The sequence below is a fragment of the Ranitomeya variabilis genome, chromosome 3 (genome assembly GCF_051348905.1).
Source record: "Ranitomeya variabilis isolate aRanVar5 chromosome 3, aRanVar5.hap1, whole genome shotgun sequence".
Classification (NCBI taxonomy): domain Eukaryota; kingdom Metazoa; phylum Chordata; class Amphibia; order Anura; family Dendrobatidae; genus Ranitomeya; species Ranitomeya variabilis.
Window position 1 is genome coordinate 24,066,489 of NC_135234.1, and position 19,406 is coordinate 24,085,894.

Genomic DNA, 19,406 nt, shown 5'->3' on the forward strand with positions numbered 1-19,406 from the left:
CGTTACTTGTATGCTGTGGTTGAGGAAAGTGTGCGTGAAAATGGGTGTGGGTAAGAAAATGGATATGGTATCCAATAGGGTGTGGTTTTAAAATGGGTGTGGTTTCCAAATACAAATGGGGAACCTGTTGTTCAAAATTTGAATCCCACCCCTTCTTATTATGACCTGCAACCTCTGCACCCTCAATTATTATGTCCCTAACCCCATGTAATGATAACAGCAGGTTGTTCTCTGCTCAAATGTTTTCTAGATATGTTTCTGTTTTACTCCTTTTATGTTCTTTTCAACAATTCTTTGCAAGTTAGATCAATTCAATATCTATTATACTGAAAATGTCTACTGCACCTCTAATTTTATATATTCTTGGATAATCTTTCATTCTTTTCTTTGAATGATTGTGTTCACTTTTTTTCCAGGTACAAAACATTCCTGAAGAACAAATTAACAAAGACTGGTGACAAGAAATATAAAACGCTATTATAAAAGAGCGATGGGATCTGGGATATATCAATCTTTTAGTAAACTGTTTACTAATATTTTATGATTTGGTTTGATATTTGTTATTGTCTCATTATCTTTTTTTGATGTAAATTTTCTATTTTCTTTCAGTAAAGTTTTGTTAAACTATTTGGAGTGTTTGGTCAATTTATCACTCATTGACTGTCAAGAACCAATAGATTTTGAATAATGATCTTCAAATTTGCTTGGTCTTGCTCTGTCATTGACCGGACCTGGATATGAATATCACATTATTTTTGCAAGTTCCTCATAAGCCATTCAATTATCCTAAAAGTTAGAGAGCAGCTATCACTTTTGCTTCCAGTTGTCACTGGCAAAATCTCAATATCATCCATATTATACCCTTTTCAGTTTTGTACCCCCAATTGTTCTTCTGTCTTGTTTCTTTATCGTCCAGGTTTTGCATCCATACGTTACTACAGAAAAGACCAGACTAAGTACGAGCTGTGTCTTCATCGCCTGTGAAATGTTCTTCGATTTGAAGACCTTGTCCAGTGACATCATTGTTGATTTGTTGATTTTCCCATAGCTATTCTCCCACTGCTTTCCAGTGTTGTCGCTGCATCTTGAGTGATCATTGATTCAAGTAGGGTGAAGTCTTCTACAACTTCCAGTTCGTCACCGTCCATCTCAAATGTGACCCGGTCGTACCTGGCAGTAGGCAATATATTTGTCTTCTTTGCATTTAGAAGCAGTGAACAGTAAAAAAGTTATGTTTCAGCTCACCCCCATCAGCAAATCCATGAGAGTCCACAGGAACATCCGAGCAAGGAAAACGCCACCGCCCAATGTCCTCTGCTGAGTAAGTAAGAAAAAAAAAAATCCAGCTCCGGAGTAAAAGCGTTTCGAGCATGCATGGTGCTCTTTGTCCACAGCATAATATGCAAGCTTATGCTGTGGACAAAGAGCACCATGCGTGCTCGAAACGCGTTCAGCTAACTTATGGCTTCTTTTCTGAAATAGTTGTGCAGTTACTCGCAAGCAGCTTTTTCCGAATTTTAAATATGTGGAAATAAAATTGATGACTTTCACTCCGGAGCTGGATTTTTTTTTTTTCTTATTTAGAAGCAGTCCCATATTTCAGATATCCATCTTGACACTCCATAATTAGTCCTTCATTCCATCTACTCTTGTTGCTATCATTGCAGTATCGTCTGCATACTTGAAATTGTTGAAGATTCTTCCGGAAATTTGGTTGGCTCACCAAAAAAGGAACAAGGAGTCAAGGTTGCCAGCAGTCCAAAAATTCCAGGACAGTCCATAAAAATAAGTCTCTTTTTTGCCCGTCCGTTAAAAAAAGTTTAAAGCATCTGTGATTTTTTTGAAGCTAAAGAAACTTATACAAATTATTTTAACTGTAATCTTTTTACAGTTAACAGTGAATGCAGCTGGTGTCTCATATAAGAATTCTGGGTAGTAGACATGTATCATCTATAATCATAAGAATTCATGATGGTTTTCCAATATGTCCAGAAAAAAAATATTGTCTGTCTTTGATTTTTTGATAAACTGTCTGAAAAAAATTAAAAGTCAAGTTGGTGACTATTTTTACCGTCAATTATCCTATTGTGCCCCATATCAACAATTTACTACAGCTATTGTTCCTTCAGAAAAATGTCAAAAAGTTTTCAGAATTACTTTTTCTCAGTGAGCTTTAAAATGTGACTAAGGAACTGAGAGCCGGATATGTGATATTTTTTGTGTGCGGCCATACCGTATAGTAAAACCATAATGAATCTGACAAACGAAAAGTTCGCTGGACAGGAAGTTAAGCTACATAAATAACTCTATCGGTTTCTGCTTCTTTTCACAGCAGAATTAAGAAATGGAGCCTCTGCGATCTGTAACTTTTCGGATGGTTCTGGTTCTTTGGTACCTGGGAGTTTTATCCGCAGGTGAGTGCTTTCTATATGGATGGGAGGAGATTAAAAGTTGGGACTCTGCCACTTATAAAATTTTCGGATAATACTTTACCTTAAGAATTCTGATTTTAAACTTTTACCGTATTTTATACTTTTTTTTAATCATGGACAAAAGAACATTTTATTTCGTCTTGTGGGCTGGGGCCAGTACCTGGGGCTGAGCAAATAACTCATGGATCGTTAGCCCTCGCTGAGTTCCTTCCACCAGTCCAGTATTGAAGCTGTTATCTAGCAAGACCCTTTACTGAATTTTAAGAAAATACTGATGTCATTGAAGTGTACCATTTGTCCTACTAGGTTTTTTCTGCTTTTTTCTACTGATATACAATTTCAAAAAGAAAAGTTCCACATTGTTCTATTTTATTTTGAAATTTTTTTTTTTTGTCTTTTTATGCAACTATTTTTTTTATTTTTGTCATAACCCTAAACAAATCCCTTGCCCTACAGCTAACCCTAACCCTACTTAAGAATGGGCAAATGTGTAAAAGCATAACATTTATTATAACATTAGTGAATATTTTTATTTACAGGGATTTTTTTTACATTTGTGACAGCTCTTCCGACAGATCTGTGTTTCTCCTTTCACAAAATTATTAAAGAGGAGGCAGAGAAGAGTGCGGCACATGGAAAGTGTGCATGATTCAATACTGTCATGCCCAACTTCTGACACGTCAGCCACTGCCTATACAAAGTGCAGAAGTTAAGATGAGTTTGTCTTTGTTGATGAGCTCTGCATAGGTGGCAACCAAGATGACAAAGTTCACTTCATGATACTGAGAGCTTTCTCATCTCATTGACTGCCTATGCAGAGGACAGCCCTGTTGTGTGCTCTAGAAAGAAGCTGATAGTAGCTACCAAGGTTACACAGCAGTTGCTGGATACTTTACATGACCGGCTTGCCCCACGTTACATTAAAAGAAAAAGCAGAAATGGGGTCTGGGGAAGGGTTCTCAAAATTTTGCGACTCTGTAGAATTTGGAACAGGGAAAAATACCCGTTTGGCCCCCACGTTATACTACTGATATCATGTTAGCGTCTTGGCACTCTATACAGGATGTAACCTTTGGGCAATGTTCTTACCAAAATTAATCTTTTAAGAAAGTAAATATAGAAAAAGTAAGAACAGATGAAACTTTAAAAAGGCAACTAAGAGGAAACCATCGAAACCACGGAAAGATCTAAGGGCACATGAAAGAGACCTATGTAGGGTGTGACCTGCTGCTTCACAGGCTCAGTTTAGGTGGCAGGTCCTTCACATAACAAAAGTATGGCTCCTGATGGATTTGAAAGTATAATTTGCTTGTAAGTTAGGTAAACTTTATTTTGATGGTGGGTCATATCTGAATGAATTGTTATAAACATAGAAAACCAGAACTAGGCAAATATGATAGGTTGGGAATCCAGAACTTGACCCTTATCTAGGTTCCCAAACATACAATGAGCAAGGAAATCAAAGTGCCACATTGTAAATGATGGTAAATGCACCATTTTTTGTGCATTTTGGCATGAATGAGCACATCATTAATCAACACCATCCCCCCCATCCATGGTGGGAGATATAGAGGCAACAGCCAAGAAGTAAATATATATTATAAAATTTTATTAATTTATTACAAAAACAAAGGTTAAATTTTAACAAGGGAATATCACAAAAAATCCGAGGATAGTACAAAAAGTAGCACTCAAGGCAACAGTACACACATAATGTTATTTAGCAATGCTAAAATACACAGTTGTCCCAATATTTATATGCCTAAAAACCACAGAAAGATGGAAAACTGCGTAATAACAGGATCCTATTTGTAATAGGGCAATGCAAAGAATAGGACAGACAGGCTATGGATGTATATGCCTATAACTCTAAATGGAAACCGCTCTATGTCAGGATCCTAGTCATAGAAACAATAATGCTTTAATGCAGAAAATACTAACATACATAAGCCTAAGCCAGTTTAACAGTGTTTCCAGCATGCTACTTACATGTGACCCTTAAGCCTGGTGTGTACTCCCTCGGTACATAAATTATATTTAGTCCGTAGCTGCACCATTAACACACATGCCTCCTGTTGAGGAAGCTATATGGCGAAACGGTGCTGTCGGGGTGTCCGAGGGAGTACACACCAGGCTTAAGGGTCACATGTAAGTAGCATACTGGAAACACTGTTAAACTGGCTTAGGCTTATGTATGTTAGTATTTTCTGCATTAAAGCATTATTATTTCTACTAGATGGCAGCCCGATTCTAAAGAATCGGGAGTCTAGAATCCATATATACTTTATTTATTCAAATGTAAGAATAATTTGGTGGGCGGGGACCCTCGGCCTCCGATTTGGTTGGCGGGGCCCCACGGCCTCCGATTTGGTGGGTGGGGTCCCTCTGCCTCCGCTTTGGTGGGCGGGGCCGCTCGGCCTTCGATTTGGTGGGCGGGGCTCCTCGGCCTCCGATTTGGTTGGCGGGGCCCCTCGGCCTCCGATTTGGTGTGCGGGGACCCTCGGCCTCCGCTTTGGTGGGCGGGGACCCTCGGCCTCCGCTTTGGTGGGCGGGGCCGCTCGGCCTCCGCTTTGGTGGGCGGGGCCGCTCGGCCTTCGATTTGTTGGGCGGGGCTCCTCGGCCTCCGATTTGGTTGGCAGGGCCCCTCGGCCTCCGATTTGGTTGGCGGGGCCCCTTATCCTCCGATTTGGTGGGCGGGGACCCTCGGCCTCCGATTTGGTGGGTGGGGCCCCTCGGCCTCCGATTTGGTTGGCGGGGCCCCTCGGCCTCCGATTTGGTGGGCGGGGACCCTCGGCCTCCGATTTGGTGGGCGGGGCCCCTCGGCCTCCGATTTGGTTGGTGGGGCCCCTCGGCCTCCGATTTGGTGGGCGGGGACCCTCGGCCTCCGATTTGGTGGGCGGGGACCCTCGGCCTCCGATTTGGTGGGCGGGGACCCTCGGCCTCCGATTTGGTGGGCGGGGACCCTCGGCCTCCGATTTGGTGGGCGGGGCCCCTCGGCCTCCGATTTGGTGGGCGGGGACCCTCGGCCTCCGATTTGGGGGGCGGGGACCCTCGGCCTCCGATGTGGTGGTCGGGGCCCCTCGGCCTCCGCTTTGGTGGGCGGGGCCTGGCCCCTCGGCCTCCGCTTTGGTGGGCGGGGCCGCTCGGCCTTCGATTTGGTGGGCGGGGCTCCTCGGCCTCCGATTTGGTTGGCGGGGCCCCTCGGCCTCCGATTTGGTTGGCGGGGCCCCTCGGCCTCCGATTTGGTGTGTGCTCTGCCTGGGGCCACTGTGCTCTGCCTGGGGCCCCATATGCTGCCTGGGGCCCCTGTGCTCTGCCTGGGGCCCCATATGCTGCCTGGGGCCCCTGTGCTCTGCCTGGGGCCCCTGTGCTCTGCCTGGGGCCCCTGTGCTCTGCCTGGGGCCCCATGTTCTTCCTGGGGCCCCTGTGCTCTGCCTGGGGCCCCTGTGCTCTGCCTGGGGCCCCATGTTCTGCCTGGGGCCACTGTGCTCTGCCTGGGGCCCCATAAGCTGCCTGGGGCCCCTGTGCTCTGCCTGGGACCACTGTGCTCTGCCTGGGGCCCCATATGCTGCCTGGGGCCACTGTGCTCTGCCTGGGGCCCCATATGCTGCCTGGGGCCACTGTGCTCTGCCTGGGGCCCCATATGCTGCCTGGGGCCCCTGTGCTCTGCCTGGGGCCCCATATGCTGCCTGGGGCCCCTGTGCTCTGCCTGGGGCCCCTGTGCTCTGCCTGGGGCCCCATGTTCTGCCTGGGGCCCCTGTGCTCTGCCTGGGGCCACTGTGCTCTGCCTGGGGCCCCATATGCTGCCTGGGGCCCCTGTGCTCTGCCTGGGGCCCCATATGCTGCCTGGGGCCCCTGTGCTCTGCCTGGGGCCCCTGTGCTCTGCCTGGGGCCCCATATGCTGCCTGGGGCCCCTGTGCTCTGCCTGGGGCCCCTGTGCTCTGCCTGGGGCCCCTGTGCTCTGCCTGGGGCCACTGTGCTCTGCCTGGGGCCCCATATGCTGCCTGGGGCCCCTGTGCTCTGCCTGAGGCCCCATATGCTGCCTGGGGCCCCTGTGCTCTGCCTGGGGCCACTGTGCTCTGCCTGGGGCCCCATAGGCTGCCTGGGGCCCCTGTGCTCTGCCTGGGGCCCCATAGGCTGCCTGGGGCCCCTGTGCTCTGCCTGGGACCACTGTGCTCTGCCTGGGACCACTGTGCTCTGCCTGGGGCCCCATATGCTGCCTGGGGCCCCTGTGCTCTGCCTGGGGCCACTGTGCTCTGCCTGGGGCCCCATATGCTGCCTGGGGCCCCTGTGCTCTGCCTGGGTGTAGGACACTGGTGACGTCACTTATCTCCGGACATTAGCTCCGGACATTAGCTCCGGACATTATCTCCGGACATTAGCTCCGGACAAAGCCACGGAAGTTGGCACAAATTGCAGGAAGTAGTATTCTAGGCAATTATATAATAGATGACTAGGATCCTGACATAGAGCGGTTTCCATTTAGAGTTATAGGCATATACATCCATAGCCTGTCTGTCCTATTCTTTGCATTGCCCTATTACAAATAGGATCCTGTTATTACGCAGTTTTCCATCTTTCTGTGGTTTTTAGGCATATAAATATTGGGACAACTGTGTATTTTAGCATTGCTAAATAACATTATGTGTGTACTGTTGCCTTGAGTGCTACTTTTTGTACTATCCTCGGATTTTTTGTGATATTCCCTTGTTAAATTTTAACCTTTGTTTTTGTAATAAATTAATAAAATTTTATAATATATATTTACTTCTTGGCTGTTGCCTCTATATCTCCCACCATGGATGGGGGGGGGTGTTGATTAATGATTATAGGTGTGGGGGTGTTGCCTCATAGTTTGGATTTTTGTTATGTATATGAATGAGCACATGCAGTTTCATCCCGAAATCTAGAGGAATAGAGAAATGCTCAAAATGCGTCAATATGCCCCAAAGAACCCCAAAGTTTCATCATAAAAATATGGAACATATTTAATCTTCTGGAGTTGGCTTGAGGCAAATAAAATTTCCCTCAAATTTTGCAAAAGAAAAATTTGGATTTTCCTGAATCCAAATGTTTCGTGATTGGCTTTATCGGCTTTAAACGACAGTATACTCGCCTTACCCCTCACCTGTCTTTCTGCTGTATAATTTTTGTCTATTTTTCAGGCCATCTGCAATTTAGAAAATAGTAGTTCGACACCATTTTAATTTAGAGGGTCCTGAAAGAGGAAAAAATAAAATTGTGGAAAGATCCCAGATCATAATAAGACACAATCGATTCCAATTGAATAAGTTCAAAACAAAATTGAATTTCCTTGCCAAATTCAAGAGAACTGTAAAATTCTAATTTCTAATTACTCATCACCACAGTGTACACTAAAGGTGGACAACCGCTTCAATGAAGCTTGAGGTGTCCATGACCTCAACATGAAAAGCCGTAATAGACAAACAGGCAAACATGGACACTTAAAGTTGACCACCTCTAGTATGTCGGATGGGGCCATTCATATTTGGCAATTATCACAAATTTTCCTGCAACTCCTCAGCCGAAAGGAGTCTGGCCTGCGTATTCCCTGGAGACATGGGACATTAATCCCCAGAAATGGTGGCAACAATGACCACAGTAATAGCTCTCTTAGCAGGTCTCCGTCTCTCCTCTCATAATATCAGAAGTGACAGGAGAGAAGGGAGGAGAAGCAAATCACGGAGCAACAGAATTAAGCCCATTACTTGCATTGAAAAGGGATGAAATTCTGAAAAAAAAACAGCGTACATTTTCAATTTGTTACACTGGTCAACTGACATGGCAAATTTTCATACAGTAGGTACGGAAAGTATTCAGACCCCTTTACATTTTTCACTCTTTGTTTCATTGCAGACATTTGGTAAATTCAAAAAAGTTCATTTTTTTCTCATTAATGTACACTCTGCACCTAATCTTGACTGAAAAAAACAGAAATGTAGTAATTTTTGAAAATGTATTAAAAAAGAAAAACTGAAATCTCCCATGGCCATAAGTCTTCCGCCCCTTTGCTCAGTATTGAGTAGAAGCAACTTTTGAGCTAGTACAGCCATGAGTCTTCTTGGGAATGATGCAACAAGTTTTTCACCCCTGGATTTGGGGATCCTCGGCCATTCTTCCTTGAAGATCCTCTCCAGTTCCATCAGGTTGGATGGTGAACGTTGGTGGACGACCATTTTTAGGTCTCTCCAGAGATGCTCAATTGGGTTTAGGTCAGGGCTCTGGCTGGGCCAATCAAGAATGGTCACAGAGTTGTTCTGAAGCCGCTCCTTTGTTATTTTAGCTGTGAGCTTAGCGTCAGGATATCTCTGTACTTGGCCACATTTCCTTCAATGACAACAAGTCGTCCTGTCCGTGCAGTTGAAAAACACCCCCATAGCATGATACTGCCACCACCATGTTTCACTGTTGAGATTGCATTGGGCAGGTAATGAGCAGTGCCTGTTTTTTTCCACACATACAGCTTAGAATTATCACCAAAAAGGTCTATTTTCGTCTCATCAGACCAGAGAATCTTATTTCTCATAGTCTGGGAATCCTTCATGTGTTTTTTTTTTAGCAAACTCTATGCGGGTTTTCATATGTCTTGCACTGAGGAGAGGCTTCCGTCAGGTAACTCTGCCATAAAGGCCTGACTGGTGGAGGGCTGCAGTGATAGTTGACTTTGTGGAACTTTCTACCATCTCCCTACTGCATCTCTGGAGCTCGGCCACAGTGATCTTGGGTTTTCTTCTTTACCTCTCTCACCAAGGCTCTTCTCCCACGATTGCTCAGTTTGGCTGGACGTCCAGGTCTAGGAAGACTTCTGGTGGTCCCAAACTTCTTCCATTTAAGGATTATGGAGGCCACTGTGCTCTTAGGAACCTTGAGTACTGCAGAAATTCTGTTGTAACCTTGGCCAGATCTATGCCTTGCCACAATTCTGTCTCTGAGCAAGTTCCTTTGACCTCATGATTCTCATTTGGTCTGACTTGCACTGTGAGCTGTGAGGTTCTATATAGACAGGTGTGCGCCTTTACAAATCAAGTCCTATCAGTTTTAATTACACACAGCTGGACTCCAATTAAGGAGTAGAACATCTCAAGGAGGATCACAAGGAAATGGACAGCATGTGACTTAAATATGAGTGTCTGAGCAAAGGGTCTGAATACTTATGACCATGTGATATTTCAGTTTTTCTTTTTTAATACATTTTCAAAAATTGCTATATTTCTGCTTTTTTTTCAGTCAAGATGGGGTGCAGAGTGTACAGTAATGAAAAAAAATGAACTTTTTTGAATTTACCAAATGGCTGCAATGAAGCAAAGAGTTTTTGCTCATCTAATACTTATTCTGCTTTGCTATCCTCAAACCCCAGCATTCTCCAAACAAATGTTTATCTCACCTTCCCTCCTACCACCCTACCTATCCTCATCTGCTGACCTTCTCCTTAACCTCAGATCCCTTCTACTATAACACAAAACAATCAAGCTGGCCACTCTCATTTTCTTACTTCTTCTCCCTCTCTCTTCTTCTCCTCACTGCTGGGAGTAAGCATTTTTATTTAAATAATTAAAAAAAAAAGGGAGTGGAGACCCATCTACACTTGATAATCAGCTTTGCTAATGCTCACAGCTGAGGGTTGCAGCTGTGAGTTTTGCCTGGCTGGTTATCAAAAATACAGGGCAACTCACACCATTTTTTAATTATTTATTTACAGCGCAGGCATCGGCTGATGAATACTCCCATCAGCTGCCACTTGCTCTCGCTGTTATTAGCGGCAGTGGGTGTAGGCTGATGGGAGCTGTAGTCCCATCAGCAGACGCCCGTTACCAGAGGTAAACTTCTTACCTCCAATCACAGCTGCGTAGGAACCGCAGCTGTCTGACTGACGGTAATGATTTTACTGCCGATCAGAAGCATTGTTTGCCGCCCTGTCATGCATATGACACGATGACAAACACTGGATGTTCGGGGCTCCCATTCAAGTGAATGGGGTCCGAGTTCAGGTCCGGGTACTTTTCTAGTACCTGAACACAAACTTTTTTTAACTGTTCAGCTGAATCCACCAGACCCGAACATCCAGGGGTCCAACCATCTCTACTTACAACTTGTGTACTTCACCACATTGCATCCCACCTCTTCCCCAAACTCACCACCAAGCTAATTCCGCCCCAACCCATCTTTTCAACTTATTACTAACATCTAATACCTTCAATTCTGCTTTCAAACATGTCATGATCACACATCCTGAAGAAGTCATCCCTTGACTTGACCTCTATGTCCAGCTATCCCCCCATATCACTACTCCCGTTCGCCTCCAAACTCCTCAAACAACTTGTCCATGCTGAACTTTACTCTCATCTCTTATCTAACTCACTCTTTGACTACCTACAATCCAGCTTCCATCCCCACCATTCCACCAAAACTGTCCTGACTAAAATTGCTATTGACTTACAAGCAGCCAAAACTAACAGACAATGCTCTATACTCCTCCTTCTAGATCTGTCCTCTGCCTTTAACACAGTTGACCACTCCCTCCTACTACAAATCCTCTCTTGCCTTGACATCAAAGACCTTGCCCTCTCCTGGATCTCCTCATACATTTCCAACTGCAAATTTAGCTTCTCCTACTCCCACACTAACTTCTCATAATGCCCTCTCTGTTGGAGTCCCTCAAGGTCTATTCTGGGACCCCTACTCTTCTCCATCTATGCCTTTGGCCTGGAACAATTAAAAATTCCCATGGCTTTCAGTACCATATATACTCAGATCTTCCTCTCTGGCCCAGATATCACCTCTATCAGCTAAATCCTCCTTCTCATCACGCTTCCTAAAGGTCAATTTGGATAAAACAGAACTCATAATTTTTCCTCTGTCTCGCCTAACTTCCCTACCTGATCTATCTATCACAATAAATGATACCACACTTTTAATTGTACTGTCTCAGACTAACTCTCGACCTACCCTGTCCTTCAAACCACACATCCAAGCTCTTTCTACCTCTTACCGCCACCAACTCAAAAATATTTCCATAATCCATCCATGCCTCAACCATGAATCTACTAAAATGTTAGTGCATGCCCTCATCTGCTCCCAATTCTGCTACTCCAATATCCTCCTCTGTGGCCTCCCTGCTAACACTCTTGCACCTTTCAAGTCCTTCCTTAACTCTGCTGCACGACTAATCCACCTCTGTCCTCTCTACTCCTCCACTTCTTCCCTCTGCAAATCCATTCATTGGCTCCCAATTCCCCAATGTAGGATATATAACAAGAAAGAACAATGGAGTACATGTCCATAAATAAATACAATTTTATTAGATCACACGGTCACAAAATTCAAATATATACAGGTCAATAAAGACAATTACAACTCATTCAGATAAAGAGAAACCGGGTAGCACAGACCAAGAACTAGTGTGGATCTCGAAAGACATAATATACCGCCATAAAGTGCACAGTGCAGATGTACGAGGGCATTAAACCGGGGGTATGGTAAGTAAATAGGGACAGTTGGTGAGCCCTGTACACAGGCTTAAAAAGTGTCATGAACGTCACAAATTACCCTCCAAGTTCTTACCCATATATTGGCGTCAGACGAGGATCACACCGTTGCCCCAACGGTGTGATCCTCGTCTGACGCCAATATATGGGTAAGAACTTGGAGGGTAATTTGTGACGTTCATGACACCTACAAAACCATCCATAATCGGTCTCCTCTGCATGTCTCCGAACCAATCTCCTGTTACCTTCCAACACATCTGCAGTCTTCTCAAGTTCTCCTCTCCTCCACACATACACATTCCTCACCCAATCAATGCCTAGACTTCTCCCGAGCATCCCCCTTGCTTTGGAATTCTGTGCCTCAATAGGACACAATCGGAACTTTCAGAAGGAACTTAAAAACGCATTTCTTCAAGCAAGTTTGCAGCCTACAATAACTCTGCTGCCTCCTGACCATCACTGGAGCTGCCACAAACACCCAACACACTGTCTCCTTGCACATTATCCTGTAGAATGTAATCCTGCGAGGGCAGGGCCCTCTACCCTCTGTATATGTTTGTCATTGTTAGTTTGTTCACTGCAACTTATATTTGTGTTTTGTATGTAAGCCATCTTATTTACAGCACCAAAGAATCAATGGTGCTCTAAAAATAAATAATAATAATAATAATAAAAATAAAAATAAAAATAAAAATAATAATAAAAATCTGGTGACAGATTCCTATTAAGTGTAGGTAAAAAGAAATCAAGTAACTAACCATATTTTAAAACTCACCAACGTAATTTTCTACCTTTCAGATGTGGTGACGGTGAGAAGAGGCGATCCTGCTGTTCTGCAGTGCGACGCTGATCCCGGAGACATGTTACTAGCAGTTATATGGAAGCTTCGTCTATATAATTCATCCTGTGTAATATTATATAAAATAGAGGAGGATAATACAAAGACGTCATACAGCTCCTGCAGCACAAGGATGAGAAGTGACCATTTATCAGTGATGATCAATAACACTGAGATATCGGATGAAGGGACGTACACTTGTGAAGTGGTGAATGATAATGACACGGTCTTCAGGAACTTTTCACTACAAGTATTAGGTGAGCAATTCATTTTATTAAACGACATGTTTCTAATGTGCCCCTATTAGGATCATTTCTGTAAATCCATACATTATATATTGGAGCGCCCCCAGACGCAGGGCCGCGGGGTACTCGGTACCGGGCCTCTCAGTCTCGGTCTTGGGGTTGTCACGGTGGCCTGACCCAGTCCGTGACCCTGCTAAGGGGCGTCCAATTAAAAGGTGGTGGTGCATGGTGCGATGAAATAACGAGGACACAGGGTTGCAGTCTCTTTACCTCTTTACTGAAGCCTTCGGGATCCACAATCCAGAGCACTGCTAACAGGGCTGGCTGAGACCGGCTGGTCCGTAGGCACATCCAGAGTTCCCTTTGCAGGTGGAAATCAGTGCCTACCTACTAGCACCTGGGTGTTGTAGTACTTCCCTGCTGAGCACCACGGGATAGTCCTCACAACTGTTGTGTCTGTTCTGATGTTCTTCCTCACAACTCTCGTTTCCAATCTGATGTTCTTCTCCGTCCCCCAGATGATATGGCTAGGACGCACCCGTATGACGGGTAGGCCTGGAGTTCTTCCGGGACCCTAGTGTCGCCCCTCTCCCACAATTGCCCCCTATGTCTGCTTAGGTGATTTAGGTGAGACAGCCAACCTATAATTAACTGTCCTGCCGCTGTTTGAAGTAATGCTTAGAGCCCAGTACTTCCTCGGCGTTCCGGCCACCGGCTACGCGCCTCAGTAGGATTTTGCCGATCTCAGGGCACGACTCCTACTGGTTCTATTCTCCTTTTTGCTGTGATCTCGTTTCTCACTTCTCCACAATATACTTCGCTTCTTGTCCTTTCTTAAGATGCCGCCGCAATGTTGAGCAGGCACGGTTCCATAACGATCTGTCCTGTTCACTAGGCCACTGTCAGGATCCCACCCCTGACAGGGACCCCCTGAATCTTCCCAAGCAACCTCTTCTCTCACTAGGTGTTGCCTGGATCCAACCCAGTCAGCTTCTCTCTAACTTCCTATCCAGCCCCCAGTTTTACCCAAGTGTGAGGACTCGGAGTGGCCTAATACACAGGACCCTTTGCTCCCCCTGGTGGCCAGACTGTGAAGTGTAATGTGTGACTGTGATACCTGGTCAGGTGAACTCCTTTAGTGCAATCAGACGTAACATCACTCCCCTTAGTGGCAGAGCGACGTTACTGCAACGACCAGGTCTCTGGGGCGCTGCATATAACATGTCAGACGTGTTATATATAGGATAAATATTTTATAATTTGGGCCCAATAAATTGGCTCTTGTCTTGTGGGTAAATAAGTTAAAGGAGCGTCTGAAGAGATTACAGATTACAGGAGCGGTGCACGCTTTTTTTTTTTCTTAACTGTATGTGTGTTGATTGCGGCAACCAATCAGAGCACAGAAACCATCCACAACGTCATGACACAAGGTTTTCTGTGATTGGTTGCCAAAGTCACATGTCCCTGGCCATATAAAAAGCAGACATCTTGTTTTGCTGGTGTGGCGCCCCAGGGTCCTGGTCATCACAGTGGCATTGCTTTCCCCTTGGGAAGAGGGATGTCACGCTTGGGAGCGATGAAGGATATCTTTCACCAGGTAAATCTCACATACAACACGTTCACACTCCAGGCCAGAAGGTGGAGCTCTGAACCCGGATTCAGGGTGAACTCCCTTATAAATTCTGTCTGGAGAGGAAGTTAGAGAGCATTCTGTCATAGGACAGGGAAGCAGACAGTTCGTTCCAGACAGCAGAGAGTGCAGACTGTCAGGGGACCTGAAGAGAGCAGATGGCAGTGAGTGCCAGGAAGTCTGAAGGAGCGAGTAGTCCAAGGAACGACAGCTCCTGGACATAGGAAACAGAAAGCACGAACAGCTTGTAGAACGAGAGCAGGAGGGAGAAAGCACAGGAGAGAAACACCAGTGGAGCAGAGCTGAGAAGAGGCTACCTGTTGTGAACTGTATTTCTTGGCTCCCTCTTGTGACCACTAGCGGTATGACACTTGGACTGTCTTTCTCCAGGTTGGTACCCACCTGGTTCGTTAGGTCTTGGGTGTTCCTATTTAGACTTCCTAGATTCTCAGTCTAGTGCCTGGAATCGATGTAATCAGTCTATGTCTGTTTTCTCCTGACTCCGGGTCCGCTGATTTTTGCAAGATAAGCTAAGTCCGCTTTCTTATTTTGGTTTATTTGCATTTGTTCTTATTTTGTTCCAGCTTGTACAAAATGTGATTCCTGATTTTGCTGGAAGCTCTAAGGGGGCTGATATTCTCCCCCCACACCGTTAGTCGGTGCGGGGGTTCTTGGATATTCAGCGTGGATATTTTTGTAGGGTTTTTGCTGACCGCATAAGTCCGCTTCCTATTTTCTGCTATTAACTAGTGGGCCTCTCTTTGCTAAATCTAGTTCATTCTTACGTTTGTCTTTTCTTCTTACCTCACCGTTATTATTTGTTGGGGGCTTGTATATTAACTTTGGGGTCCTTTCTCTTGAGGCAAATGAGGTCTTATTTTCTCTGAAAGGGTTAGTTAGTTCTCCGGCTGGTGCGAGACGTCTAGAACCAACGTAGGTACGTTCCCCGGCTGCTTTTAGTTGTTGTGCTAGGATCAGGTATGCGGTCAGCCAAGTTACCACCTCCCTATGAGCTGGTTTTTGTGTTTGCGGACTTAGCTGGAACTTCTGAGATCCACTAGGATCATAACAGTATTCCAGGCCATAAAGGGAATATTTAATGCATTGCAGAAGCAGGATTAAAAGAAAAGAAGTTCTGAGTTTTTTTTTTTTTTCTTCTTCCCCTTTTTCCTCTGAGTGGCTTGAAGCTCTGCTGCAGACATGAATGTTCAGACTCTGATTACTAGTGTGGATCAGCTTGCTGCACGAGTGCAGGGCATTCAGGATTTTGTTACTAGTAGTCCTATGTCAGAGCCTAAGATACCTATTCCTGAGCTGTTCTCTGGAGATCGATTTAAATTTAGGAATTTTAGGAATAATTGTAAATTGTTTCTTTCTTTGAGACCTCGTTCGTCTGGAGACTCAGCTCAGCAAGTAAAAATTGTTATCTCCTTCTTGCGTGGCGACCCTCAGGATTGGGCTTTCTCATTGGCGCCAGGAGATCCGGCATTGGCAAATATTGATGCGTTTTTTCTGGCGCTCGGATTGCTTTATGAGGAGCCCAATCTTGAAATTCAGGCAGAAAAAGCCTTGCTGGCTATTTCTCAGGGTCAGGATGAAGCTGAGGTGTATTGCCAAAAATTTCGGAAATGGTCCGTGCTTACTCAATGGAATGAGTGTGCTCTGGCCGCAAATTTCAGAAATGGCCTTTCTGAAGCTATTCAGAATGTGATGGTGGGCTTTCCCATTCCTACAAGTCTGAATGATTCTATGGCTCTTGCTATTCAGATTGATCGGCGTTTGCGGGAGCACAAATCTGCTAATCCTCTGGCGGTGTTGTCTGAATGGACACCTGACTCAATGCAATGTGGTAGAATTCAGACTAGAACCGAACGACAAAATCATAGACGTCAGAATGGGTTGTGTTTTTACTGTGGTGATTCTACACATGTTATCTCAGCATGCTCTAAACGCCTAGCAAAGGTTGTTAGTCCTGTCGCCATTGGTAATTTGCAACCTAAGTTTATTTTGTCTGTGACTTTAATTTGCTCATTGTCTTCCTACCCTGTTATGGCATTTGTGGATTCAGGTGCTGCCCTGAGCCTTATGGACTTGTCGTTTGCCAAGCGCTGTGGTTTTGTTCTGGAGCCTTTAGAAAATCCTATTCCTGAAAAAAAGTAACACTCTATGTGCTGACTGTAAGTCACATAGACAAGACCACTGTAATTCATATATAACAAAGCAAAAGTGGAAAAATAGATGTGGAAAAAATAAAACGTAACTTTTATTAACTGAAGCCACAAAAAGACCAAATCAAACACCCAAGTGAATAAAAATTGGGACAAGAGTCTTTAACAAATGGTATGGTGACCATAAAGACCAGTTATCCCATGACTGGATTAATTGATTAATCTATATGTATTTTTAGAAAAATCAACGTAACGCTAGGATATATCCTGTAAGAGAGCTGAAGTCAGGATACATAAATAGCACTCAGCGTCATCATATACCTAGTTACATGTAAAAACAATACATTACCAGTAGCAGACACATGTAATATAGCCAGTGCCACTGGTGGCTATATGCATATAGTAAAAAAAGGAACAATCTCACCCGTTCCTAGGTGTAGGCTGAGGAGCGCCGGACAACCTCTGATCCAGGGAAAGTCCGGAGGGAAGGGACGACAATCCCTATATCAGTCCCTATGGGGCTATCAGTACACTATCCCCAGAGCTCCTGCCCTTACAAGGGCAGTCCACAGCTACCCCTGTATAACATGCCCTGCACTCTCCCTATAAATGGGACGTACCATTTATAGGGAGAGTGCAGGGCATGTTATACAGGGGTAGCTGTGGACTGCCCTTGTAAGGGCAGGAGCTCTGGGGATAGTGTACTGATAGCCCCATAGGGACTGATATAGGGATTGTCGTCCCTTCCCTCCGGACTTTCCCTGGATCAGAGGTTGTCCGGCGCTCCTCAGCCTACACCTAGGAATGGGTGAGATTGTTCCTTTTTTTACTATATGCATATAGCCACCAGTGGCACTGGTTATATTACATGTGTCTGCTACTGGCAATGTATCGTTTTTACATGTAACTAGGTATATGATGACGCTGAGTGTTATTTATGTATCCTGACTTCAGCTCTCTTACAGGATATATCCTAGCGTTACGTTGATTTTTCTAAAAATACATATAGATTAATCAATTAATCCAGTCATGGGAAAATCCTATTCCTCTTAGAGGAATTGATGCTACGCCATTGGCGGAGAATAAACCGCAGTATTGGACACAAGTGACCATGTGCATGACTCCTGAACATCGGGAGGTGATTCGTTTTCTTGTTCTGCATAAAATGCATGATTTGGTCGTTTTAGGTCTGCCATGGTTACAGACCCATAATCCAGTTTTGGATTGGAAGGCAATGTCTGTGTCAAGTTGGGGTTGTCAGGGAATTCATTGTGATTCCCCGTCGGTGTCTATTGCTTCTTCTTCTCCTTCTGAAGTTCCAGAGTATTTGTTGGACTATCAGGATGTGTTCAGTGAGTCCAGGTCCAGTGCCCTTCCTCCTCATAGGGACTGTGACTGCGCAATAGATTTGATTCCTGGTAGTAAATTTCCTAAGGGACGATTATTTAATCTATCTGTACCTGAGCATGCCGCAATGCGTTCTTATATAAAGGAGTCTTTGGAAAAGGGACATATTCGTCCATCCTCTTCCCCTCTTGGTGCGGGATTCTTTTTTGTAGCCAAGAAAGACTGGTCTTTGAGACCTTGTATAGACTATCGGCTTCTGAATAAAATCACGGTCAAATTTCAGTATCCGTTGCCACTATTGTCGGACTTGTTTGCTCGGATTAAGGGTGCCAAGTGGTTCACCAAGATAGAACTTCGGGGTGCGTACAACCTTGTGCGCATTAAGCAGGGAGATGAATGGAAAACTGCGTTTAATACGCCCGAAGGTCATTTTGAGTACTTGGTGATGCCTTTTGGGCTCTCTAATGCTCCTTCAGTGTTTCAGTCCTTTATGCATGACATCTTCCGGAAGTATCTAGATAAATTTATGATTGTTTATCTGGATGATATTCTGTTTTTTTCTGATGATTGGGATTCTCATGTAAAACAGGTCAGGATGGTGTTTCAGGTTTTGCGTGATAATGCTTTGTTTGTGAAGGGCTCAAAGTGTCTCTTTGGAGTGCAGAAGGTTTCCTTTTTGGGTTTCATTTTCTCCCCTTCTATTGTGGAGATGGACCCAGTCAAGGTCCGAGCTATTCATGATTGGACTCAACCCACGTCTGTTAAGAGTCTTCAGAAGTTCTTGGGTTTTGCTAATTTCTACCGTCGTTTTATTGCTAATTTCTCTAGCGTTGTTAAACCTTTGACGGATATGACCAAGAAAGGTTCTGATGTTGCTAATTGGGCTCCGGCAGCCGTGGAGGCTTTCTGGGAGCTGAAGCGCCGGTTTACTTCGGCGCCTGTTTTGTGCCAGCCTGATGTCTCACTTCCCTTTCAGGTTGAAGTGGACGCTTCTGAGATCGGTGCAGGGGCTGTTTTGTCGCAGAAAGTCTCTGGTTGCTCTGTGATGAGACCTTGTGCTTTTTTTTCTAGGAAGTTTTCGCCTGCGGAGCGGAACTATGATGTTGGTAATCGGGAGTTGTTGGCCATGAAGTGGGCATTTGAGGAGTGGCGTCATTGGCTCGAGGGAGCTAAGCATCGTGTGGTGGTCTTGACTGATCACAAAAATTTGATGTATCTCGAGTCTGCTAAGCGCCTGAAT

General features: G+C 44.9%; 1 protein-coding gene across 2 annotated transcripts in view; it reads left to right on the top strand.

Moving 5' to 3' along the window:
* The first annotated feature begins 2,238 nt into the window (after positions 1-2,238).
* The window catches only part of LOC143817903 (cell surface glycoprotein CD200 receptor 5-like), a 42,561-nt gene continuing 25,393 nt past the window's right edge, over positions 2,239-19,406 (top strand). For both annotated transcript variants that reach the window (XM_077299371.1, XM_077299372.1), the window contains exons 1-2: positions 2,239-2,414; positions 12,737-13,033. In XM_077299371.1, coding sequence (XP_077155486.1) covers positions 2,345-2,414; positions 12,737-13,033 — 367 coding nt within the window. In that variant the 5' untranslated portion in view covers positions 2,239-2,344. The remainder of the gene's footprint in view (positions 2,415-12,736; positions 13,034-19,406) is intronic.